This window comes from Scyliorhinus torazame, chromosome 15 (assembly GCF_047496885.1).
Source record: "Scyliorhinus torazame isolate Kashiwa2021f chromosome 15, sScyTor2.1, whole genome shotgun sequence".
In the NCBI taxonomy this organism is placed as follows: Eukaryota; Metazoa; Chordata; class Chondrichthyes; order Carcharhiniformes; family Scyliorhinidae; genus Scyliorhinus; species Scyliorhinus torazame.
In genome coordinates, this window is record NC_092721.1 from 184,372,019 (window position 1) to 184,399,702 (window position 27,684).

General features: G+C 46.5%; 2 protein-coding genes across 2 annotated transcripts in view; both read right to left on the minus strand.

The window, feature by feature from the left end:
- Nucleotides 1-16,862, minus strand: part of LOC140392044 (uncharacterized) — a 50,685-nt gene extending 33,823 nt beyond the window's left edge. Inside the window, exon 1 of the mRNA XM_072477238.1 lies at nt 16,716-16,862. Within this exon, the coding sequence (XP_072333339.1) occupies nt 16,716-16,761 (46 nt within the window). The 5' untranslated portion in view covers nt 16,762-16,862. The remainder of the gene's footprint in view (nt 1-16,715) is intronic.
- Nucleotides 16,863-23,158: 6,296 nt separating this feature from the next.
- LOC140392045 (macrophage-expressed gene 1 protein-like) lies at nt 23,159-27,008 on the minus strand. The gene has a single exon (XM_072477239.1). It carries the CDS (start codon nt 26,527-26,529, stop codon nt 24,373-24,375), a length of 2,157 nt encoding a protein of 718 aa, XP_072333340.1. The 5' UTR covers nt 26,530-27,008; the 3' UTR covers nt 23,159-24,372.
- Between the last annotated feature and the right edge of the window lie 676 nt (nt 27,009-27,684).

The window sequence follows — 27,684 nt, forward strand, 5'->3', positions numbered from 1 at the left end:
AAACGAGACCGGTGAATAGCGGGAGAGGCTGAAAACAAGAACCGCGCCAGGCGCCAAGCAGTTTGCGATGCAACCAGCCCGCTCCCGTAGGCAAAATTAGGGTCTCGCCAGAGCGTGGTGAGAAACCAATTATCACCACTTAAACCCTATTTTCATCATACACATCAGTACATTATGGTGCAATCACATACACACACTGATGGACATGCAGTAGGACCAACCAGCATACATAACACCGCAGCCAATCACCAGTGAGAGCACAAGCACTATAAAGCAGGGGACAGGAGAGTTCCCGCTCATTCTAGCAGCAGCCAGCTCAGAGCACAGAGCTCAGAGCCTGCATCACAGACATTCACCATGTGCTGAGTGCCTCACCATAGCTAGTGATAGGAAAGGGTCCACAGTTAAGCTGGTATTGCTCATACCCACGTTTACAGTATGTTAGCATAGTTGAACAGTTCATAAAATAGCGTTACACCACTTCCAGCATTGTTGGCTTGTTTGTGAACCAGAACACCCAACACGACACCTATTTCCATACAATTAACGAGAACCATCCCGTATCCAATGGCCACCTGTCATTCAGCAGCCTCCCCATCAAGTGGTCACGCTGCTGCCGATTAGTACTCCTTTTGAAAAACATGAACCTGCCGGAAGGGCTTCTGCAAGGAGCCAAGGAGGTGATAGCCATCTTTGCTCACATGCAAAGAGCCCGGGGGAGCTGGGCTTGCTGCCCCTGTGCTTGGTGGGGGATGGGGGACCCTTGGTTGGTGGGAGGGTCACCGTCCGGAGAGATGGGCCTCCTTGGGAGGAGGCGAGAGGGAGGGGGAGGTGCTGGAAGGGCAACCGCGCATGGCACCAGCAAGCTAACCCCAGAATTGTGTATATACTTTCCAGGGAAAACTCTGCCCCTGCCTGTCTGCCCCACTGACCACCCATAATCCCCACAGACTGCCAAAGCCTCTAGACGTGTGGGTGAAGGCTATTGCTGATAGGGAATTGACAATTATGGTTAAGTGAGCACTTCAAGGACCAAAATGGATTCCCGTGGGTGGGCAGGCCATGTAGCATGCGGAAGTCATTGCCTAGCATCCCAATCACACCTTAATGCCTGGACACTGTGCCTGAACACTGCGGGAGGCAACACCACACATGCAACAGTCAACATCCAAAAACCCATGGGATGGGAACCACCACGACAAGTCCACAGATGGAGGGTGGGTGATTGCTTTGTGGAGGGGGAGATGCCTGGAGAGATGGGCCAAGGGTTTGGAGGTCAGCCGCATTGCGGAAGTAAGTGACAGAGGCACCATACTGGTTATGCTCAAGTGTTTTCAAAGTGTCGCAGGTGTTATACAGTTCCCCGCTCCCAATGGTGCCGCCCAACTCTCCCCACCACCCCCTCACCCACCCTCTTCACCTCTTACCTACACCCCACCTCCCCCCACCCCCTCTTCCCTCCCCCGGTGCCCTCAGTGTTCCTTGATTGTCTTGGCCTTCCTAGATCTACCACTATGTGAAAAATGTCACCAAGGAGTCGATGCCCGCGGCGATGCTCCTCAGTGATTGGGCAATGCTCTGCAGTGACTCAGCAATGGCCACCTGCGACTGGGACAAGCTCCACAGCACCTCGGCCATTCCCATCTGAGAGTGGGACATGTCCCGCAGCGCCCCATCAAGGTCAGCCTGGTACTGGGTAACATTCCCCCGTGGGTCGGACATTCTGCCGAGCTCCTCAGCCATGGCCATCACCAACTATGTGAGGCTTTGGACACCTTCACTCATGGTGCTGATGCACTAGGCTCTTCAATGAGGTCGTCAACCTAGCAGTGGTGGCCTCGGTGCCACGCATTGCTGGCAACATCTCCTATGCCCGTAGCATCTGGGACTCCTCCAATCGGCTATGGACCTGCTGGAATGCCACTGGCATCTCCCTCTGAATGTCCTGACTGCACGATAATGTCTCCATCAGCTCCGGGTAACCCTGTGCCAGAGGCTCAGCACAGGCTGGAACCCAAGTGGGTTCAGGGATCCAGTAGACCTCCGAACTCTGTCTCGCCTGGGGGTTCCTGTCTCCACCTGATGTGCATCAGCATAAGTGTGGTGCTCACCAGATTGTGCCCCAGAGCCTGACAAACGTTTGCCACCGAGGTGCCTGCATCTGCGCTGGTGGAGGGTGGGGATGACAACTGTGATGCCTCGGTCATGTCTTCCTTGGAGCTCTCCTCCGAGGTGTTCTCATGTGAGGTTGCAGAGGGGGCCACCCGGGATGGGCCGGCACCGTCGGCTGGAGGACCTGCGGGAGAATGGACATGTGGCCTGTGGGAGGGATGGGTCAGCTGTGCAAGAGCTGTTTAAATGCTGCTCGACCTGGTTAGCCTGGGGCTGGCGAGCACTGTCCCGGCAAAATGGCTGGCGAGCCTTCATTTGCAGCGAGAAGCCAAAGGGGCCTCGTTAAGTGGACCAATTAATGTTGAATAGCATTGCCGGCCTTGCTAAGCCGAGCGCCGGGAAGCTTGCAGCCTTTCCCGCTCGCTACCACACTTAGAAATCTTTCTGGAGAATCACACTCAGAATAAATGAAGAAATGGTAATTCAATGGTATTAAATCTTGGGTTCAAAGTGTCTGAGGAATCTAATAGGAAGAGAACCAAGAGGGAGGAAAGGTGCCCTGCAATTCTAAGTGCAAAGAACAAGTCAGTGTGAGCGACTGTGAAATGAGACATGATGTCAATTAGCAAGGATTCAGGGAGGAGGAACTGTGTGTAGAATGGAATAAGTGAAGTTTACCAGGAATAAGAAAGATGTAATAGTGAATAAATGTAGCCGAATGAGATTAACTGGATCACCTGTACTGTCATCCAAGTACCGACCAGGGATTAAATTTGTAACTTTCCTTTTCTCTAAGGCTTGTTTCTACACAATTGGGAGACTAGTCAGAACTATAACCTTGCAAGGGGATCCTGTTGATAGATTTTGTGTTAGTTAGCATTCTACTGAGACAGCAGAGGGCAGTGCAGTTAGCTTTAGACATCGGCATCGAGGATTATAGAAAATGAACCAGTGTTCCCATTCCATTTTCTACTCATTGATCTTTGTTAGAAAATGCATATTTTGGGGCTTCAGGTGAAGACAGTTTGGAGATATGCTCTGCTGGTTCCCCCAAACAAGTGACTTGCTGAATAAACTGGCCATAAAACCAGATGAAAGTTGTTTGATAATTAATTATTATGCATTTACTTGAACAGTATTTACATGCAAGGAAATCGACTTATTTGAAAACAGTCGGACAAAAACAAACCTGAAAGGGAGGTCATTAATAAATCTAATGACCCTATTTCTGCATTTCTGAAGTCTGTTTGGAATCTGAAGTTCAGCACTGCTCCATCTCCAGTTGTTAACTGTTGCCCTCTGTACCTAAACATTAGTAGTTCCTGGATTACAAATAACAAAACTAAACTGGGGGATGGATGATATTTCTTTACTAATTTTTCTTTCTATGCAGCTTTACCATTTTGTTACACAACACAGAAGAACTTGTATTCAATTGTAACTACAAATGAGTTTAGTTAAGCCTTCAGCTGGTTACATTACATATTGAAACAACTGAACAATGTAACTGAGTTCTTGTATAATATGGGTTCTCGATCAATACGTTGAGCTTTGATGAAGAGCTGTGTATTTATTATTTTATGAAATGACAGCAACTGCCATGGCTCAGGTGGTAATACCCTTGCTCCTGAGTTCAGGAGGCTATGGGTACAAGTCCCAGTTCAGGACTTGTAGTGATTGTCCCTTTAAGGGCAATACAACAGAGTAAGGGTCACATGATTTGGGTGACCAATTGGGACTCGGGGGATGGAGTCCCCTCTTAGGCTGGATACATGTAGGGACCTAGATACAGCCATGCGGATGCTGTATAATTTTTCTTATTAATAACTACTTCTGTGTTTACAATGAAGTTTGTGAAAGTGCTTCTTTACATCTGGCGATGAGGATAAGATTATCATGATAATAAAAGCAAATTATTTTGGATGCTGAAATCTGAAACAAAAACAGAAAATACTGGACAATCTCAGCAGGTCTGGCAGCATCGGTGGAGAGAGAAAGGAGCGAAAGTTTCAAGTCTGGATGACTCTTTGTCAAAGAACTATCTCTGGCCCGACACCTGTGAGTATCCAGTTTTAATCGAATGCTGAGAAAAAAAAACTCACCCACCCATCTCTCTTTGGGTGAAAAGACCCATTTAAGATATTGCCATACCCTGAGTAATGTAGAATCAGAAAAGTTACAAGTTGGTCAGTGTATTAAAGCAGTGTTCTTCAAAGTCGGGGGCGCGATCCGCAGGGTGGGTCACGGGCGGGTGTTGGGAGGGTCGCGGAGCCGATGACCGCGCGCTCCCGATCCCGCAAATCCCCGCGCTGCAGCCGGCTTTTCATAACACCGGCTGCAAGCGGCCGCGAACACGTTAAAAAAAAAATTTGGCCGCATTGCGCATGCACGCACGATGATCGGCGCGCGCCGATAATCGGGAACGCATGCACAGTGCGGCCGCTATTTTTTAAACGGTTGCAGCTTTTTGTTTTACAAGTTCTGTAGTGGTTTTCATTCATTTATTCATTTATTTTATTCATTTAATTTTTATTTTTTCATTTATTTTATTCTTTTTTTTACAAGTTCGCAGGGGTTTTATTCATTTTTTCATTTATTTTACTCATTTTTTCCCCCATTTTTAAAAAAAAATTTGGGGGGGGGGTTTATTTGATAAGATTTTACAGGAAGAAAATTTAGAACTTTGGACAGATGGAGACTCCATACTTTCTGACACCAGAAGGCTTCACCTTCATCCAACAGGTTCCATTGGAGGAGCGTGAACCATTTCCTCCATTTTTGGCAGCAGCAAACAAGGTAAGAGAAAATGGTGGGTCGCGCAGGTCGGCCGGTGTGGGTCGCAAAGGTCGGCCGGCGTGGGTCGCGAAGGTTGGCCGGTTGGTAAAAATAGGTCCCCGGAATAAAAGTTTGAAGAACACTGTATTAAAAAAACTGAAAAACAGCCAGCAGAGTTAAAGGTTTGAAGGGGAATTGTACAGAGTAAAAAAAAAAAAGAGAAGATGGCTATGCAGAGCTGTGGCTTAAAATTTTGAAAATAAGAATTTGGATAAATGGCAAGGAATTGCTGCAGTTTAAAAAGAGTTCAGAGACTTCAAAGGAAACAGCTGGCACTGGGAAGCAGTGCTGCAGCTTTAAGAGGAAAAATAAAGAAACAACCCGAGGCATTCTGTACTTGCATTGGTATATTTGCTGCAAAATACACCTGCAAAGGGAAACCAACTGTATTCGATCAATGTCAGCATGTGTGGGGAAAAAAGATTACTACACAGTCTTAAAGCGGCAAAACCGTGAAAGAGGTAATACATTTAAACTGGCAATGCACGTAAAGCAGCAACCATAAGAAGGAACAAATGGCCATGGCCAGGAAAATTAGACAAGACCCCAAAAAAGAGGCAACAGGAGATCTCAGAGGAGGCAGTGAAGATCTCAAGGATGAGGCAATGTAAGATCTTAGACGAGTCAATCAGCACCTCAAAAAAGAGGTAAAAAAATACCTCAGAAAGAAGGCAACAGAAGACCCACAAAGAGAGAAAATGAAGACCTAACTTGGCAGCAATAAAAGACCCTAAAAAGAGGGCAAAAGACAGACACCAGATAGAGGATAATTCTCAAAGAAGATTCCTAAGCAACAAAGACCTCAAAGAGGAGGCAATAGAAGACCCCAGAAAGTGGACAAAAGAAGACCCCCAAAAGACAGTAATGAAAGACCCCAGGAAGAGGGCAATGAAAGACCTCAGAGAGAAGGCAATGAGAAACACTAAATGACCAAATGAAGGGCAACGTGGGAATTGCAGAATGGAAACAAGTCAACACTTCACCGAAGACAGACCTGACCAAATGAAGCCAAAGGTGTTTGGCTGAAGGTAAGACAAGTAGAAATGTAAGTTTTAGAAACTAGGAACTATTGAACACAAAGAGGAGGCAGCAAAAAGAATTAAAGCTCTAGAGAAGACATTACAACAAGAAGATGAAATTACTGATAGTAAACCTGAAAAGAGAGGTGCAAAAAATTTACAAACTGAAGTTAAGATAAAGGAGGACATAATGAGACAATGGTGAATAAGCTGAACTCCATAAAAAAGCAACGAGAAAATAAGAGCAAGCCCAGTGAAGAATTGAATCGGGAGAATAAGAGCTCGAAGAAGGGAAGTTTGACGATGAGAAATTAATTGAAGAGGTAAAAACATTGACTGCAGTGTGGAGTTTGCACATTCTCCCCGTGTCTACGTGGGTTTCACCCGCACAACCCCAAAAAATATGCAGGGTAGGTGGATTGGTCACACTAAATTGCCATTTAATTAGAGAAACAAATTGGGTACTCTAAAAAAAAATTTAAGTTGACTGCAAAATCAGCAATTCAGACAGATAAAGAAACTGAGATTACACGCCAGAACAAAATTGTTCAAATGGCCACGCTACTAGAAAAGCACAAGAACTAATGTGATAAAATGGTTGATGAAAAAGATGCTGAATTGAAATGCTGGAAAGAGAAGGTACTTTATCACACAGCTTTAATACCAAAATCAGACCATTCCCTCACACATAACAGCCAGCTTCCATACAGCAAGATTCCATGAATAGCCAATGAATGACTGTGGATAATCTTCAGAAGACCACGCTACTTAAAATGTACCTATTGGAAGGTAAGACACTGCAGCAGATGGCCGTGACTAATCTAGTGGGTTTGATTGATACTTTTCTTTGAGTGTTGGTGAGACTGCAACAGTGCTTGGCACAGTGTTACCAAATATATAGAATGTACAGTATAGAAACATGATGTGGAGATGCCGGCGTTGGACTGGGGTGAGCACAGTAAGAAGTCTTACAACACCAGGTTAAAGTCCAACAGGTTTATATATATACCTTTCAAATCACTAGCTTTCAGAGCACTGCTCCTTCCTCAGGTGAATGAAGAGGTAGGTTCCAGAAACATATATACAGACAAAGTCAAAGATGCAAGACGATACTTGGAATGCGAGCATTTGCAGGTAATTAAGTCTTTACAGATCCAAAGAGAGGGGTAACTCCAGGTTAAAGGGGTGTGAATTGTCTCAAGCCAGGACAGTTGGTAGGATTTTGCAAGCCCTGGCCAGATGGTGGGGGGTGAATGTAATGCGACATGAATCCAATGTCCCAGTTGAGGCCGTACTCATTTGTGCAGAACTTGGCTATAATTTTCTGTTCAGCGATTCTGCGTTGTCGCGCGTCCTGAAGGCCGCCTTGGAGAACGTTTACCCGGAGAACAGAGGCTGAATGCCCTTGACTGCTGATGTGTTCCCTGACTGGAAGGGAACATTTCTGCCTGACAATTGTCGCGCGATGTCCATTCATCCGTTGTCGCAGCGTCTGTATGGTCTCGCCAATGTACCATGCTTCGGGACATCCTTTCCTGCAGTGTATGAGATAGACAACGTTGGCCGTGTCACACGAGTATGTACCGCGTACCTGGTGGGTGGTGTTCTCATGTGTAATGGTGGTACCCATGTCGATGATCTGGCACGTCTTGCAGAGATTGCCATGGCAGGGTTGTGTGGTGTCGTGGTCGCTGTTCTGAAGGCAGGGTAGTTTGCTGCAAACAATGGTTTGTTTAAGGTTGCGCGATTGTTTGAAGGCAAGTAGTGGGGGTGTGGGGATGACCTTGGCAAGATGTTCATCTTCATCGATGACATGTTGAAGGCTGCGAAGAAGATGTCGTAGTTTCTCCGCTCTGGGGAAATACAGGACAACGAAGGGTACTCTGTCGGTTGTGTCCCGTGTTTGTCTTCTGAGGAGGTCGGTGCGGTTTTTTGCTGTGGCGCATTGGAACTGTCAATCGATGAGTTGAGCGCCTTATCCCGTTCGTACGAGGGCATCTTTCAAAGTCTGTAGATGTCTGTTAGCGCTCCTCCTCGTCCGAACAGATCCTGTGTATATGAAGGGCTTGTCCATAGGGGATGGCTTCTTTAATGTGTTTAGGCTAGAAGCTGGTTCAACTGGTCCATGGGTGCTGAATTTCTGTAAGAAGTCCGTTGTGTCGCGGACAATACCGATAATGTCACGTAGAAAACAATACAGGGAAATCTACTGTCAACTTGTCAGACTACAACCTTCAACCAGACGAAATCGAAGTCCTCAGCAGAGGCCTCAATTTCTGCACCACCACCAAAATGGACCCCATCAGTCTCGTGCAGACACGGAGGAATTCATCAAGCGAATGAGTCTCCGGGAGTTCTTCCACAGACCGCAAGAGGCCGACAGCGAACCCAATGAGAGAACCAATGTACCGGAACAGCAGACCGAGAGATCTGCGGTGCGGCAACCGAAGAGGAAAAAGTCAAATTGGACCCCTCTGGAAGGCTGCTTCCCTAGACTCGTCATGTATGCGCAGGCCGTCAGGAGTTGCATCAATGCCAGATTCATCAGTCGCATTTACAAGACAGCCCCGAACGTCACCCAAGCACAACGCCATCCGCGCTCTCAAGACCAACGGCAACATCGTCATCAAACCAGCAGACAACGGATGGGCCACCGTCATATTGAACAGAACGGACTACTGCAAAGAAGTGTACTGACAACTGAACAAGCAGGAACACTACAGTTACCTGCAGATCCGACCAAGGAACACACCCGCCAACTCAACAGACTGATCAAGACTATCAGAGCACCCTACGTGCTCTCATCCCACGTACTCCCTGCGTTGGAGATCGCTACTGCCTCCCGAAAATACACAAGGCCAACACACCAGGCCGTCCTATCATATCAGGCAATGGGACTCTGTGTGAGAACCTCTCTGGCTACATCGAGGGCATCTTGAAATCCATCGCACAACGAACGCCCAGCTTCTGTCGCGTCACAACGGACTTCTTACATAAACTCAGCACCCATGGACCAGTTGAACCAGGAACATTCCTCGTCACAATGAACGTCTCGGCACTCTACACCAGCCTAGCCCATGACGACAGCATTGTTGCAACAGCCTCAGTGCTCAACACCGACAACTGCCAATCTCCAGACGCAATTCTGCAACTCGTCCGCTTCATTCTGGATCACAACGTCTTCACCTTCGACAACAAGTTCTTCATCCAGACACACGGAACAGCCATGGGGACCAAATCCACACCTCAATATGCCAACATCTTCATGCACAAGTTTGAACAAGACCTCCTGTGCGGTGGCACAAGACCTTCAACCGACGTTATACACCAGATACATCGATGACATTTTTTCCTTTGGACCAACGTCGAAGAATCACTGAAACAACTACACAATGACATCAATAAGTGCCATCCCACCATCAGACTCACCATGGACTAGTCTCCAAAATCGGTTGCATTCTTAGACACACTCATCTCCATCAAGGGCAGTCACCTCAGCACTTCGCTTTACCGCAAGCCCACGGATAATCTCACAATGCTCCACTTCTCCAGTTTCCACCCTAAACACATTAAAGAAGCCATCCCCTATGGACAAGCCCTCCGTATACACAGGATCTGCTCAGACGAGGAAGAGCGCTAACAGACATCTACAGACGCTGAAAGATGCCCTTGTACGAACGGGATATGGCACTCAACTCATCGCTCGACCGTTCCAACGCACCACTGCAAAAAACCGCACCAACCTCCTCAGAAGACAAACATGGGACACAACCGACAGAGTACCCTTCGTCATCCAGTATTTCCCCAGAGCGGAGAAACTACGACATCTTCTTCGCAGCCTTCAACATGTCATTGATGAAGACAAACATCTTGCCAAGGTCATCCCCACACCCCCACTACTTGCCTTCAGACAACCGCGCAACCTCAAACGAACCATTGTTTGCAGCAAACTAGCCTTCAGAACAGCAACCACGACACCACACAACCCTGCCAGGGCAATCTCTGCAAGACGTGCCAGATCATCAACATGGGTACCACCATTACACGTGAGAACACCACCCACCAGGTACGCGATACATACTCGTGCGACTCGGCCAACGTTGTCTACCTCATACGCTGCAGGAAAGGATGTCGCGAAGCGTGGTACAATGGCGTGACCATGCAGACGCTGCGACAACGGATGAACGGGCATCGCACGAGAATCGCCAGGCAGGAATGTTCCCTTCCAGTCGGGGAGCACTTCAGCAGTCAAGGGCATTCAGCCCCTGATCTCCGGGTAAGCGTTCTCCAAGGCGGCCTTCAGGACGCGCGACAACGGATTCATGTCACATTACATTCACCCCCCACCATCTGGTCTGGGCTTGCGAAATCCTATCAATTGTCCTGTCTTGAGACAATTCACACCTCTTTAACCTGGGGTTATCCCTCTCTCTGGATTTGTAAAGACTTAATTACCTGCAAATGCTCACATTGTCTTGCACCTTTGACTTTGTCTGTATATGTTTCTGGAACCTACCTCTTCATTCACCTGAGGAAGGAGCAGTGCTCCGAAAGCTACTGATTTGAAACAAACCTGTTGGACTTTAACCGGGTGTTGTAAGACTTCTTACAATATAGAAACAGACCATTCGGCTCAACTGGCCCACGCTATATTTATGCTCCACACGGATCTCCTCCCACCACTGTTTGTCTAATCATTATCAGCATAACCTCCTCTTCTCATGTGTTTGTCTAACTTCTTCTTAAAAATATCTATGCTCATTTCCTCAACAACCTCATGTGATAGTGGGCTGGATTCTCTGGCTGCGCCCGCCCGGCGACCGGAGAATCCCATCCGATGTCAATGGACTTTACCATTGTCCGTGTCTCGCCCATGGCGATCTTGCGGCGGGCGGGGCATAAGGATTCAGCTCAGTGAATTCCACACTCATACCACGTTCCATGTCAACATGTGCTCATTAAATAACCAACTTACAGTACACTCTTCCTGTAATAATGTGTTCAAATCAATCCAAGATTGTAACATGGAAGGATTTGTTTTAAATTTTAAAGTTGAAAAGACCCCATGATTTATCTCGAATCTGCCCTGATCTTAACGAGTGTGTTACCAATGGCCTTAATGGACCACAAATCATAATAATAATCTTTATTATTGTCACAAATAGGTTTACGTTGAAGTTACTGTGAAAATCCCTGAGTCGCCACACTCCGGCGCCTGTTTGGGTACACAGTGGGAGAATTCAGAATGTCCAATTCACCTAATAGCACGTCTTTCGGGACTTGTGGGAGGAAGCCGGAGCACCCGGAGAAAACCCACGCAGACATGGGGAGAACATGCAGATTCCACACAGACAGTGACCCAAGCGGGAATTGATCCCGGGACCCCGGTGCTGTGAAGCAACAGTTGCTAACCACTGTGCTATCGTGCTGTCCATAATAGGGAAGGGAAAACATCAGTCACTATTCCTGCCTTTTGGTCGGTACCTGTGATCCCATGGAAAGTAGATGTGTGTGGTGGTCAGGTGACAAGACAGCTAGTCCTAATTTTGTTGTTCTAAATGTCTGAATAGTCTATTGACAGGTGGACCAGAGCGCTCCAAGTCGGTGGTCCACCACTACCTTCTCAAGCACAATTCAGGATGAGCAACAAATGTGAATCATGCGCACAGCCCCAAAAAATGTAATAATTTTATTAAACCATGATCTAGAAATTTGGCAAGTTTATTTTTAGTTACTGTTAGGGAGGGAATCACTAAGTGGGGCATTGGAGTCGCATGTGTCCTTTTAATGTAGGATCAGGAGGAACACTCTTACTCTTCCCAACACCAGACTCAGGAAAGTTCCTGCCTGTTTCATGCCTCTCATAATTTAGCTGAGGATAACTGACACCGATGAAACTGTACCCGAGCATGAAATTGTGTCATCAAGGGAAGCAGGAGATAATTAAGGGTAAAGAAAAAGACAACAAATTAAATCCAACTTTAATTTGTTCCTTCTTTTCGGTGAGGCAGATGCTAAACATTAAAAGCCTCCAAAACGAGAAACTGAGAAATCTATTACAAGAGATTTTATGTTTGGCTGATGGATGTGACATGTTCCCCTCCCATCAAGACACCCCGCAGGCCTAAATCCAGAGTTTAAATATAGGTTGGCATGATCCTATGTTTAATTAATCTACTGATGGATTTCATAGAATAGTTACATCACAGAAGGAGGCCATTCAGCCCACCATGTGTGTGCCAGTTCCTCCAAGAGAAACGTGTACCATTGCCCCACGTTTTCCCATTGCACTGGACTTCTTTTCTCTTTAGGTGCTTATCCAATTCCCTATACTTCATCAGGAAACTAAGGAAATTCAGCATGTCCACGTTGACTCTTACCAATTATTACAGATGCACAATAGAAAGCATCCTATCTAGCTGCAACACAGCCTGGTATGACAACTGCTCGGCCCGAGACGATAAGAAACTACAGACAGTCGTGAACACAGCCCAGACCATCAGGTGAACCCGCCTCCCATCCATTGACTCTGTCTACGCCTCCCACTGCCTTGGAAAAGCGGGCAGCATAATCAAAAATCCATAACACCCGGGTTATTCTCTCTTCCAAACTACTTCCATCAGGCAGGAGATACGAAAGTCTGAGAACACGGACTAACAGATTTTAAAAGTACTTGCCAGATTCCTGAATGGCCCTCTTATGGACTAAACTGATCTCGTCACACGTCTTCTCTACTGAGTAGTACTGCACTCCGTATGCTCACCCATTGCCTGTGCCTATGTATTTACATTGTGTATTTTATGTATGCCCAATGTTTTTTTTCATGTATGGAACAATCTGTCGGGACAGTACACAGAACAATACTTTTCACTGCACCCTGGTACACATGACAATTAAACAGATCCATTCCAATCCACTCTCTGGGTGTGCATGTCTGGTCCTTTCCACTCACGGCGTTAGAAGATTTTTCTGCATTTCATCATTAGTTCTTTTGCCAATCACTGAACCTCACTATCTTCTAGTTCTTGCCCCTTCTGGCAATAGGACCAGTTTCTCTAGATCAACTCTGTCTAGGCACCTGATGATTTCACACACTCCTATCAAATTTCCTTTCAACCTCCTCTTCTCTAAGAAAAGCAATTCCAGCTTCTCCAATCTATCTACCTCTCACCAAGTGAATCAACAAGGACCATTCTCATAAATCTTGTCCATACGTTCCTGAAAGCTTTCACATCCTTCCTCAAGTGTAGTAAGAATTGGACACATTACACCAGTTTAGGTTAAATCAGTGTTTGTTTCAAAAAGATTCATCATAACCTCCTTGCTGTTATACTCTATGCCTCTATTTACAAAGTCCAAGGTCTTATATTATTGACCACTTTCTCAACATGCCCTGCCACCTTTGATGACTTGTGCAAAATACCCTTGGATCCTCTATTCCTGACCAACCCCCCCCCCCACCTCCCCACCGCCCCCCGCCCCCCCCCCCCACCACACCCCTTGAAATAATGCCTCATTATTTTACATTGCCTTATTCTGCCTACCAAAATGTACCACTTCACATATTTATGCATTAAATTTAACTTGCCGTGTGTGTTTTCCCATTGTACCAACCTGTTTGTGACCTCTTAAAGTCTACCACTGTCCTCCTCACAGTTCACAGCACTGAGAAGTTTTGCATCATCTTCAAATTTTGAACTTATGCAATGCGCACGCAGGTCTGGGTTATTAATATATATCCGTAAAATTAGGTATCAATGTTGAACAATTCAAATCTTCGGTGGGGAAATGAAACAAGGTCTGTTTTATAGCGAAACTTGTGTCTAGATGATATTTCATTTATTCAGATAAAACTGCATTGACCACAATTAAACATTGTCCTGCCACCATCACCCTGCCCATTTATTTACACAATGATTTAGAGATATGAGAAATTTGCAGCTTTCAAAATGCGACAAGCTAACTCATCAGGCATCAACATGCCTGGAGTACTGCAGTTCCAACTGGATCACATATTTCATTGCTGAGTCTATGGGATGTCATCCGGGAACCAGTTTCACTTCAAAAAATGCTTCAAATAAATGCTACTTAACTTCCTTGCCAACCCCCCCCCCCCCCCACCCCCGCCCCCACCACCACCACCTTCTCCCTACCTCTAGCCCCCAGAAGGATTTGTGTTGTTGAACATTGATGTTGTCATTGACCTTGGAAATGAAAATTATCCATTAAAGGTTGACTGACTTGAAAAATGTTATGCAAAACTTTATTAGGTATTTTAGTTGCTCACTGTAAAGAAATGTAAAATGAAGCACAATTAGATTTTGTAAAATAGGCATTTCCAAAGTTGATTTCTAACTCCATTCCACAGAATCCCTACAGTGCAGAAGGAGATCATTTGGCCCATCGAGTCTGCACCAACCCTCTGAAAGAGCACCCTACCTAGGCACACTCCCCCAACCTAACCCTGTAACGCCAACTAACCTGCCTATCTTTGGACAATAAGGGGTAATTGTGTGGGCAGCACGATGGCGTAGTGGTTAGCACTGCTGCCTCAGTCATGGGTCACTGTCCGTGTGGAGTTTGCATATTCTCCCCGTGTCTGCGTGGGTCTCACACCAAAAATGGTGTGCAAGGTAAGTGGATTGATTGACCACGCTAAATTGCCCTTTAATTGGGACAAAAAGAATTGGGCACTCTAAAATTATTTTAAAAATAACTAAGGGGTAATTTTTAGCATGACCAATCCACCTAACCTGCACATATTTGGACTGTGGGAGGAAACCGGAGCTCCCAGAGGAAACCCACGCAGACTCAAGGTGAAAGTGCAAACTCCACACAGTCACCCAAGGCCAGAATCAAACCTGGGTCCCTGTAGCTGTGAGGCAGCAGTGCTAACCACTGCGCCATTGTGCCGCCATTGTCTGCCAATCTGACAGATACACTAATCTATTAAAAATAGCGTACAAGATGAATTACCTTCACAGAGACACAGAAAGTTCACTATTCATACAGTGTAATTGCTATACCTAAATGTTTCTATCGGAAATATTTTACATTTTAGAATGGTGACATGTAACATGTAATCAGGGTCAGGCATTCACAGATCGGTAAAGTTCTTTCTCCGTTATTGTATTAATGTGCTCATCGTGCACTCAGCAGATATAACAAAGTGTAATTCTAACAACTAGATGTGAGAAAAACACAGTAGGAAACATCATTTCCTTTGAAGACAGGCAATATTAAAAATGCCATTTTAGTTTGGCTACAGTATGGAGAAAGAAGTAAATTCCAATTATACCTGAAGAAATTATTAAGAAAAAGACTAAAATGTTAAAACAGAATTTATTAACTTTTCTTTTAGTTGCATTAAGTTTAGATTTATTTGACTTTTTCTACATGAATAGCCAAATGATAAAAATATAAAAAACATTAAAATACAAAACTTGTTTCAAATGATAACTTGTCTTTGTCAAATAGCGCCTGGAAGGAAAATTACTCCCAAAACTAAAAACGAGGGGCTGGTTTAGCACAGTGGGCTAAACAGCTGGCTTGTAATGCAGAACAAGGCCAGCAGCGCGGGTTCAATTCCCGTACCAGCCACCCCGAACAGGCGCCGGAATTTGGCGACTAGGGGCTTTTCACAGTAACTTCATTGAAGCCTATTTGTGACAATAAGCGATTATTATTAATATTATTGTATGATGTACACTTCGCTACTCAGATGCAGACTTGTACAAATTATTTAAAATGGTAGATAAAACTTGATCTACATTGACCCAGAATCTCGAAAGATGAAGTGACTGTGACTGAAATAAATCCCTACATTTTCTTAGATTATGTTAATTGCCTTGCTGATACAATACCACACTTGCTGCTACTATGCTGTATAATAGCGTTGTATGAATAGATTACTATACAATATTTGCACTTTGTAATCTTGCCTGCAAGTTTTGAAAACCAAGGCTTTACAGTCTTGCGCTAACTTTGACCTAAACTTTTTCAGCCTTTGTTGGCTGTTGCTTTCATCTTGTTCTCTGGTTTGCACATCATCATTGAGTACGAAGGAGGGCATTTGGTCCATTGTATTTGTGCAGGCTCTTTGAAAGAACTAACCAGTTAGTGCCAATTGCCTGCCCTATCTCCCCCCACCCCACCACCACCACCACCACCCGATCCCTCACCCACAAAACTTTTCCTTTTCTAGTATATACCTATTAGTAATTCCCTTTTGAAGCTATTATTGAAATTGCATCCTGAACCTTTCAGGCAATACATTTCAGATCATAAGAACTCACTGAGCAAAATATATTGCCTTCAACTTCCTCTTCTCCAACTTTCTTGTCAAATAATGTAAATCTGGTGGAAGCGAGTTCCTCCTAGCTACCCTGTCAAAACCCCAACTAATTTTCAATGAATGATATAACTAGTTGAGTTTTGTGAAGGTGGTTTTGCTGAGAGATGTTAAAAGTTTTGCCAAAACTACAGCCACTGGTTAAAATATATTGTCAAACAATTGTAAATTAGTTATTTTAGTTTCCCTCCCTGTTTAAAGAATTTTCCATTGTTGATAAAAATCCATTAGATCTGATTTTGTTTTTCAGATGACTTCAGAGAATTGAAAAATGACACAAATAATGATCCAAAGAAGCTACAATGGTCTATGTAATCTCTTGGAAGAATCAATGCCACTCTAAAAAGAAAGGTCCTTAGTTGTCCCCAGTCAACTGGACGCTCAATAATTTTACTCACCAAGACTGAGGGGTTGGAGGTAGACATAGATGTTGCAGGATTGCATTGTTTCAGCTCCGAATTGGTTCACAGTCAGAGTTCGAAAACCTGATTTTTCCTCATTGCACCAGAAATTAACACCACCCTCACACCCTGATGACACAGGGTTTTGATTTCTGCCCTTAAATGGTAAAAAAAAAAGCCCAAACGAACACAGCTCCAATTTGTTTTCACGCGTTTCCTGAACTACTGATGTGAGCATTGCCAATAACGACACATCCTAAACTTCTCAGAAATATGTTGCTCTGACAGTCACACGCAAGCTGGTTAATAGAACTGGTGAAAGGAAGAATCACAATCCCTTCTATACAGCTGGCTGCCTCAATTATTGGTGAAATTGTAGAATCGAGCTCTTGCTTCTTGAGATCTTAACCATATATTACTTGCTATTTAAAGTATCCGGACCAATTCCAGCAGCATCAATGGAAATACATTGGAAAAACAAGGGCAGAATGTTATTTACATTAAGCAGATCGGATGGGAAATACTCAGTGATCAGTGCAATAGAAACCTGCAGGAAATAACACCTTGAAGCGTAGGAGAATGCACCTGAACTGTAGTCTGCAGCACTGGTTAATAATCTTGGGTGGCAAGATAGCACAGTGGTTAGGACTGTTGCTTCACAGTTTCAGGATCCCAGGTTTGATTCCCGGTCTTGGGTCACTGTCTGTAAGGAGTCTGCACGTTCTTCCCGTGTCAGCGTGGGTTTCATCCGGGTGCTCTGGTTTCCTCCCACAGTACAAAGTGTGCAGGTTTGGTGGATTGGCCATGCTAAATTGCCCTTAGTGTCCAAAGAGGTTAAGTGGGGTTACTGGGTTACGGGGATAGAGTGGAGTGCTCTTTCCAAGGGCTGGTGCAGACTCCATGGGCTGAATGGCCTCCTTATGCACTGTAAGTCCTATGATTCTATGATTCATTTAAAGATACAAAGCAATTTGATTTGTCCAGTAGAAAATGGGAGGCATTTTACACTGACCAAAATCGCTGTTTCAAAGTTGACAAATGGAACATTTCTTTTTTGCACCTAGTGGCAACATCCAAAACACTTAGATCAAGCATAGAATGGATAAGATAGAGGGCAATGATTTGGCAATAACTACCTTTACAGAGTAAAACGTCCCAAGGCATTTCACAGATGCGTTCAAGACAAAATTTGACACCAAGTCACATTCAGAAACAGTAGGGAGGATGATCAAAGCTTGGCCAATTAAGTAATTTTTTGGCACAGTTGAAAATATTTTATATTTTAAAATATTTCAAAATATTTTAAAATATTACCCAAAGGGTGGTGAGGATCTGGAACTCACTACCTGAAAGGGTGGTAGAGGAGGGAATCCTCATAACATTTAAGAAGCATTTAGATGAGCACTTGAAATGCTATAGCATACAAGGTTACATTTGCTGTAAAACTCTGTGACTCTATGACTAAAGGATAAAAGAAGATAGAGAGGTACAGAGGTTTAGGAATGCAATTCCAGAACTTAAGGCCTTGGCAGCTAAAGGCAAGGGCAACAATGGTGGAGTGATTAAAATCAAGCATGCTCAAGAGGCAGGAATTAGAGGAGCAACGAGATCTCTGAGGCTTGCGGACCAGAGAACATTACAGAGGTATGGAGGGGATGATGCCATGGCAGAATCATAAAACAGGAATGCAAATTTTAAAATTAAGGCATTGATTAACCGGGTGCTAATGTAGGCCACCAGGCTCGAGGGTAATGTGCATACTAGGATAAAGACAGCGGGTTCTGGATGACTTCAAAATTATGCAGGCTAGCCAAGTCTCGAGGTAACAAAGGCTTGGATAAATGTCAACATTAGATGAGCTAAGGTGGGATGAAGTTGGATAATGTTATATGTGCGGAAATTAACCATATTAGTGATGGTGCAAATTTGTGGTTGAATATGACCAAGGCCTGGAAGAGAAACTTGCCACTTCCCTGCAAGTAAATGCAAAGGTCCAAGAAAAAATCCATTATTTTTAGGGAGATGAAATAAAATGAAAGGAAACTATTGTCTATTGTAAAGAAAGTTGGGAAAATCACTCATTTAAAAATAACATCATTAAATTTAGCAATTAAGTTGATTTTTGTTGGGAGGCACGGTGGCGCGGTGGTTAGTTCTGCTGCCTCACAGTGCCGAGGACCTGGGTTCAATCCCCGTACCAGGTGACTGTTCGTTTGCACATTCTCTCTGTGTTTGCGTGGGTCTCGAGCCCACAACTCAAAGATGTGCAGGTTAGGCGGATTGGCCACGCTAAATTGCCCCTTAATTGGAAAAAGAAGAATTAGATACTCTGAGTTGACTATTGTATTTTTTCATCATTACGAAGTTCTCTTCTTTTAAAGGTCTTAGTCTCCCTCCAAAAGCTTTGGTTCCAACTTGTTATTTTAAGAAAGAAAGTGTTTGCATTTATATAGTGCCTTTCACAACCTGAGAAAATCCCAAAGTACTTGACAGCCAACAAGGTATTTTTCAAATGTTGTCATGGCTGTACAATATAGGAGCCACACCAACCAATTTATACCCAGCAAGGTCTGACACAAGATTATTTTATGCCCAGTTGACTGAAGTTGGATTGTGCAACTGTGTTAATCCCTCTTAATCCTATTAGTACCACTCGAACAGACATACCAATTTGCCCCATGCCACCCGATCAGCTGAACTGCTGGAAAAGCGAGAGCAAAAGATACAAAAACTTTGCCCAGGTAAAATTCAAGTATGTTTTTTTAAAAACTCAGCCAATAGCAGAACGGTAGCATAGTGGTTAGCACTAAGGCTGCATAGCCACAGGGTCCCAGGTTTGATTCCCGGCTTGGTTCACTGTCTGTGCGGAGTTGGCACGTACTCCCCGTGTCTGTGTGGGTTTCCTCTGGGTTCTCCGGTTTCCTCCCACAAGTCCCGAAAGGTCTGCTGTTAGATTATTTGGACATTCTGAATTCTCCCTCCGTGTACCCGAACAGGTGCTTGAATGTGGCGACTAGGGGCTTTTCACAGTAACCTAATTGCAGTGTTAATGTAAGCCTACTTGTGATAATAATAACGATTATTGTTTTGTCTATATGCACTCCTCTGAGTGTTAATGAGAGAACAAAAGACAGCCTACTGATTATACAGTTGTTTTTGGTTCTAAAAGCATTAAACTGAAAGATGGTGTATTTCCCCATCCTGTTTTGAGTTCATTTAGAAAAAATAATTTTGAACCAGCAGCTTTTAATTATCATATGTCGACAAAATAACATCTAATTCCCTGCTGGGTCACTGTCTGTGCAGAGTCTGCACGTTCTCCCTGCGTCTGCATGGGTTTCTCCGGGTGCTCCGGTTTCCTCCCACAGTCCAAAGACGTGCAGGTTAGGTGGAGTGGCCATGATAAATTGCCCTTAGTGACCAAAAAATGTTAGGAGGGGTTATTGGGTTACGGGGATAGGGTGGAAGTGAGGGCTTAAGTGGATTGGTGCAGACTTGATGGGCTGAATGGCCTCCTTCTGCACTGTATGTTCTATGTTCTATGTAATCATTACTTGTTATATCAGGAGAGCTCTTAATTGATATATAATAAGCACTAGCACCACCTTGACAAAATAACCTCCGAACAACTTTGTATTTTTATCTTATATATCATGTAGATTTTGTTGATGGGTCAAAAGTTTCCTCTTTAATGTGTGAAAGGTTCTTTGGTTCAATAACAAGCTAGAAACTATCCATCTGCATAACTGTGTGGGTCATGAAAAACTGGATAAACTGCTCCTCCACAAATGCTGACCGATCTGCTCTGTGTTCCCCCCACCCCTCTTTTATTTTCCTGCCTTAAATTTATTCCTCTGCACCAAGCCTGTTAATATTCAGAGGGTCAACACTGAAGGAAATAATTTTTCATCAAAAAGAGCCTCTCCGAGTTGGCCCTTACAGACATTTTAAAAATATACTGTAGTGATATAGACATTGATCACCCATCCATAGTTGTCTTTGAAATGGTGGTTTTACTCTGAAACCACTGCAGTCCCACAATGGGCGGTACAGTAGCAGTGGTTAGCACAATTGCTTCACAGCGGCAGGTTCCCAGGTTCGATTCCCAGCTTGGGTCATTGTCTGTGCGGAGATTGCCCGTTCTCCCCGTGTCTGCGTGGGTTTCCTCCGGGTGCTCCAGTTTCCTCCCACAAGTCCCAAAAGACGTGCTGTTAGTTAATTTGGACATTCTGAATTTTCCCTCAGTGTACCCGAAAAGGCGCCGGAATGTGGCAACTAGGGACTTTTCACAGTAACTTCATTGCAGTGTTAATGTAAGCCTACTTGTGACAATAACAAAGATTATTATTATTTCAACCCACTGACAATGAAGGAACAAGGTAATTAATGTATGTTAAGTTGGCATATTGTATGACTTGGAGGGGAACCTGGAGATGATGATGTTACTATGCACTTGGTTGCCTTTTGGGAGGTGCAGCAGTGAATCCTGCAGATAATACACATTTCAATCATAGTGTGCTGGTACTGAAGGAAGTAGGTGGTTTTGCATTCTCCCCATGTCTGAGTGGGTTTCCTCCGGGTGCTCCAGTTTCCTCCCACAAGTTCCAAAAGATGTGCCATTAGGTGAATTGGACGTTCTAAATTCTCGCTCAGTGTACCCGAATAGGCGCCGGAATGTGGCGACTAGGGGATTTTCACAGTAACTTCATTGCAGTTTTAATGTAAGCCCACTTGTGACAATAAAGATTATTATTAAAGTGTATCGGAATCAGAAATATAGGGCGCAATTCTCCTGATTGAAAACTAAATAAAATTGCCGGTAGGAAAGCGGGGGGGGGGTGTTTTCCATTGGCACTAGGAGCAAACCTGACGTGCCATTCAATGGCACTTTGATTTTCTTTTATCCAGGATCAGGCTTTTTGTCCCATTCAATGGCACAACGGGGTTTTCGATGGACCTGAGAGAGCGGGACCTAATCTCTCTTGACAGGTCTCGCTCCTCAGAGATTGGGGCACCAACTTTGAAGGGTGCCCTTGTCTCAGAATAGTTGCAGCTCCCCTGGATAGCTGGCATGGCAACTCCCCCCCCCCCCCCCCCCACACACACACACACACACACCCTAATTGCTGGCAAAACCCCCTCCTGCTCATTACCCTTCAGCCCTCCACCTCATTCACCCCCCCACCCCACTGGCAGTGCTAACCTAGTACTTTGTATTCTAAGGGAGGGGGAAAAGGGGTAAGTACCCTCCCTGCACCTGCCTCCAAAGTGCTATGGGGGGGGGGGTCCTACATGGGAGGTTCCAGTCCGGGGGGGGGGTTGGGTTGGAGGGCTTCAGATCAGGGTATTTCCTGGGATGGAGTTTGGCTCATCTTCCCATCTGCAGCCTTTAAACTGTTTTTCAGCATGCTAAATTCAAGTCTGTGAGATGAAGATACAAGTATTCTCCTTAATGTGGTAGAAAGTGGTTATTTTCATTGCCCTTTAAGTTTTTCAATCCTGTGTGCATGCCCAGAAGCTAAAAGCATGGGACCGCATTGTTTACATTCAATTTCACAGACCTTTCAAAAGCCTCTTGATTGACAGTTTTTTGAAGAATAAAGGAATGAAGGGTTATGGTGTTCAGGCGGGAAAGTGGAGCCGAATCCATAAGATCAGCCATGATCTCATTGAATGGCGGAGCAGGCTCGAAGGACCAGATGGCCTCGTCCTGCTCCTAGTTCTTATGACAAGTCCAGGCAGTTCCAAAGGAAGGATTCCATTGGTTTATTTCTATAGCTCTGCAAGGGTCCAGTAACTCTCAAATACTTCCTCTTTTGAGCCGCTGTTTTTCTAACCGCCGTTTTTGAAAGAGGCTGTCTATTTGTTCTTCAGGACAGAGAGGGTCGGGAGACTTGCCCTAAACCCATTTTTTCCTCCCACCCGATTCAACCCCATTCCCGCCACTGACCGGCAAATTCCCCATAATTTTTGAATCACTGAGAAACAAAGCTGTTGCACAGGAATAAATGTAAGGTGGGAATTGTTAAAAAGTGGAAAGACACGGTCAACATCTGGGGAGAAGCAGAGTTTCTTGCAATTTACAGAATTTCCATGCTTGCAGCATTTGGCGTTTTCCTTTTTGCCTTTAAGGTTCTTGTTCCCTTTCAGGTTCTTGTTCCCTTTCAACTTCCATCACTACAACATTGGCAGCTGTGTCTCCAGCTGCCCAATCCCCGAATTCTGGAATTTCTTGCCTATCTATCTTTCTCACTTCCGTTAAAGCTCTCCTTATTTTCTACCAGTTTGACCAAGATTTTAGTCCCCTGATCTAAGTTTGCTTTATGTGGCTCCATATAAAACTTTGCTGATCAGCAACTGTTAAAAGTCTTGGGATTTTTACCACATTTAAAGTGTGATATAAGTTTAAATTGTTATTGAAATGCACACAAAAAAACAGGTGAAAGAATTCAACTCAATTTTATTTAACAAACATACATCAATTTCATTTTTAAAAAGTGTTTTCCTCTCGTGAGATTTCATTAGTAGTACTCAACATAGAGGGTTACTGTGGTTAAGAAAATTATATCTCATTTTCCTAGTCATCCCATTTACAATTTCAATTGATAGAACGATTTACAAACTTCAAAGCAATGTTTCTTTTGAATCAAAATATTTGTATTGGTTTTAAAATGCTAAACCAAAAAGTAACACCAAGCAGATCAATAAACAGGTTGTGAACTTTGAGGCAGTTAGCATGAATCACAGAATGTTTTCAGAGAAATAGGTTTGTCATTTCAGTCGGTGTTTATCTCAACAATGGTCCATGCCTATTCTAATCCAACTCTACTATTCATTCTGTATTTCCTTTAATATTCCATCCAGTCTAATCCCATTCTCTTAATTACTCTCAAATATTTTGCCTTATCCCCTTCTATCCTATTAATTCCCTACACCCTTTAAATATCCAATTCAGTCTTAATCACTCTCCCACTCACTGCCCCACACTCTGAAATGCCCCACCCAGGCTAAATTCACACAATCCTATCCATTCCCCACATGTCTTAATATCCAAAACAGTTTAAACCACTTTCCTGATTACTGCTCCATATCCTTTACTATCACTCCTGTCTCATCCCACTCTCCTGGTCACTGCCCCTTTACCATCACACCTGTCTCATACCTCTCTCCTAGTAACTGGCCCCTGACGCTTCACTGTCACACCTGTCTCATCCCACTCTCCTGGTCACTGCCCCCTTTACCCTTCACTATCACACCTGTCCATTCCACTCTCCTGGTTACTGCCCCCATATCCTTCACTATCACACCTGTCTATCCCTCTCTCTTGGCTACTGTCCCCATACCCTTCACTATTACACCGGTCTATCCCTCTCTCCTGGCTACTGACCCCATACCCTTCACTATCACACTTGTCTATCCCCCCTCTCCTGGTTACTACCCCTTTACCCTTCACTATCACACCGTCTATCCCACTCTCCTGGTTACTGTCCCCATACACCACCTAGACTGAAGTGAGTTGTTTTTTGGTCAAAGTAATACATGACTGAACATAGCAATGCCTGCACTGCAACCGTTCATGTTGAATGACATTTTCAGCCCCATTCTTTCCGCACCATCTCCTCCCATCCGCACCCCTCGGGAATGTGTTTTCTGATCAGACTTCGCCATCCTGGATGAGAGGGCGCGAATCTGCGGCGACCTGGGGTTCCGCAGAGTCGGAGCTGGCGCTGGACCTCCTCAGGGTTTGGTAGCCGCGGCTCTTCCAGCGCCTCCGGCCGTAGTAGGCGAGGGCGATCAGCCCCACCACGGCCAGGGTGACCGAGACGGCGATGCCGGCCGTGGACCCGGGCGACGGGCGCTCCGGGAACAGGCGGCTGGCGTCCGAGGCGCGGGCGGTTTTCCACAGCTCGGTGCGGCTGTCCTTGAGCCAGGGCTGCTGGTGCTCGGCCAGGACGACCACCGTGTTGGTGGGGCCGCCGCTCAGGAGCGGCAGCTGCGAGAAGGGCGGCGCGTTGAGGCGGGGCAGGCCGAGGCCCTGGTAGGCGCCGGACTTTACACAGTACAGCACCTGGCAGCCGTCGCTGATGTCGGCGCGGTGCTGGCTGTGGCCCGGGGGGCACCTCTTGGGGTGGGCCTGAGGGGGCTCGGCGTCGGGCTGCGGGCGGCCGCGCCGCCCGGCCAGCGGGTTGCCGGCCTCGCAGCTGAAGAAGCCGCCGAAGGGCACCGAGTAGCGGAGGCCCAGCTCGTAGTCGTCGCCCACGCAGACGCGCAGGCCGCGGAGCAGGACCAGCGGGTAGAAGGAGGGCGGGCAGGAGCGGTCGCGGGTCAGCGGGTTGCCGGCGCCGCCGGCGGTGTAGAGGCCGCCGAAGAGGTAGCCGGAGGCCGGCCGCAGCGGGCCGGCCGCGCACCAGGAGGCCCGGAACTGGGCCCGGCGCACGTAGTAGGCGTCGCCGCACACGTCCTGGCAGCAGGTGGCCAGCAGCCAGCAGGTGTGGCAGTGCTGGCGGCACTCGTAGCGGCTGTAGGCTTCCTCGGCCAGGCCGTCGCGCAGCCGGGCGGCCGCGTAGCCGGGGGGGCAGCTGAAGGAGCCCGTGAGCGGGTTCCTCTGCTCCAGGCCGCGGCACAGCGGCCCGGCGTCCGGGCCGGGCAGCGGGCTGCACTCCTGGAAGGCCCCGCCGAAGGTGAAGTTGCGGAAGGAGTCGGCGCACGAGCCGTCCTCCAGGTTGGCGCCGAGGTTGAAGTTGGGCGAGGTCGCGTCCAGGCAGCCGGGGTGCGCGTTGACGGCGTAGTAGAGGCCGACGGCCCGCTCGACGGCCCGCGACACCTCCAGGGCGGTGGGCTCGGGCAGCTCGGGCACGCTGCGCGGGCCCACCGCCAGGTGCAGGGGCTGGCCGGCCCGGTCGATGGCCACCAGGTGGCCGGCCAGCTGCTCCTGCCAGCGCTGCAGCGTGACGCCCGGGTAGAAGGGGGCGCCGCCGTGGCTCTCGATCCGCGAGTGCGAGCGGTTGCCCAGGTAGAGGCGGGTCTGCTGCTCCTCCTGGCCGGCCTGCGCGCCCAGGCCCAGGTTCACCGCGCGGAAGAAGGTGGCGCTGGCCGAGGCGGTGATGGCCGTCTTGCCGCCCCGGCTGTCGGCCACGAAGCTGGAGCGCAGCTGGTCCTCCTGCAGCAGGCTGGCGCCGGCCTGCACGCTGGTCAGCAGGTGCGTGCCGTAGTCGCGGACCAGCAGCTCGGCGTAGTAGCGGGCGGCCGCCGTCTGGTTGTTCTCGATGGAGTTGCCGATCCGCACCAGCTGCTGGCGGAAGGCCCGGTCCAGCTGGAAGTGGGCCTGGGCCCTGACCTCGTACACCAGGTTCCGCACCTGGATGCGGGTGGTCACGCTGGCGCCGCGGGCCTGCTGCGTCCTCACCCGCTGGTTGTCGGCGGAGAACTTGCCGTTGAGGAAGGGCAGGAAGGACAGCTCGGCGTTGACCGAGGCGCTGGTGGTGCTCTCGTACTTGCGCCAGTCCTCGATCAGCTCGGACATCATGTCCACGCTGGTGCGCTTCAGCGGCACCACGTACACCTGGTCCGGGATCAGATACAGCCCGTCATCGGTGGTCCGGCACTGCGAGTAGCTGGCGTCCATCACCCTCCCCCTGTCCAGGTTCCTCAGGTTGTCCCAGCCTCCGCCGGGCAGAACTTCGAGGGCAGTCAAGTCTTTCCGGATCTTCCGACATTCTGTCAGACTGTCCGCACTCGGCGCTTGAAGTCCCGATTCCGCGGCTCCCACTGCCAGGATGCACAGCAAGGCATGGACCAGGACCAGGTACATCCTTCAGGAGCAATCTTCTCTATCTCTCTTTATTGGCGACTGAGCTCTTGCTATCGATTTCTATTTCACGGCATACTGTTTCTTCATTCGTGACTGGCAGAGAAATTCTCAAAGGGAAAGTCCAAAATTACACATCAGGTGCAGTTCAGCATGAAGCAGGACCAGGTATATCCTTTAGGAGCAGTCTGCTCTCTCCCTCTTTCTCTGTTCAGCATGGACCAGGACCAGGTATATCCTTCAGGAGCAGTCAGTCTTCTCTCTCCCGCTGTTCAGCATGGACCAGGTATATCCTTCAGAAGTAGTCTTCTCTCCCTCTATTTATTTGTCTCTATCAGCTCCTGACTTGGCCAGACTATATTGGCCACTGAGCTCTTGCTTTCGATTTCGAATTCACTGATAACTGCTTCTTCATTCGTGCGTGGGTAAGCCTCAAAGGGGAAGTCCAAAATCACACATCAGGTGATCATCGCTTTCATTTCCCAGTCCACCCAGGCAAAAGAGTTAATTTACTGGCTTCCAGCCATTATTCAATTTGGACGGAGGATAGATAGGAGCAGGTGATTGCCAAGCAATCTCTCTGTAAAGTTACATTATAGAAGGCCATTTAGCGTTCACTACCCATGAGCCCATGAATAAGATTAAATACATTTAATACACATTGAATATTTCATAACGAGTTATGGAAAATATTTAATCATTTATATATTGGTAGGTCTGTCATCAGTTTCAAATTGTAAAAAATAAAATAAATATTTACACTTTGGATACAGAAGGAGCGCACGGTTCTCACAGCCAATGTTACATGCACCTCACTTCACTCGCCCTTGCTTTGCATGCGTATCACTTCAGTCATAACGGTTGGGAAAAAATGACACGTAAAGCAGCAGAATATGGCAGTCCTGCGTGTGGGAAATGGTCAACAAAATGTCTTGTGGGCCGCACTCAGTACCCAGATGGGCTGCATGTGGTTCCCGGGCTACAGGTTTCCTACCACTGCCCTAGAGCCTGCGATGTAAGAAGAGAACAAGACCATTCAGCTCCTTGAGGAGGCCATTTAGTGTCTCAAACCTGCAACGTCGGAACAGGAATACATAATTCAGCTCTTCAAATCCATTACATAGGAAGAGGAGGACATCGTTCAGGACTTTGGGCCTG

What these genes read in the sequence shown, in the direction of transcription:
- LOC140392045 (XM_072477239.1), bottom strand. Translation starts at nt 26,529, where the DNA reads ATGTACCTGGTCCTGGTCCATGCCTTGCTGTGCATCCTGGCAGTGGGA.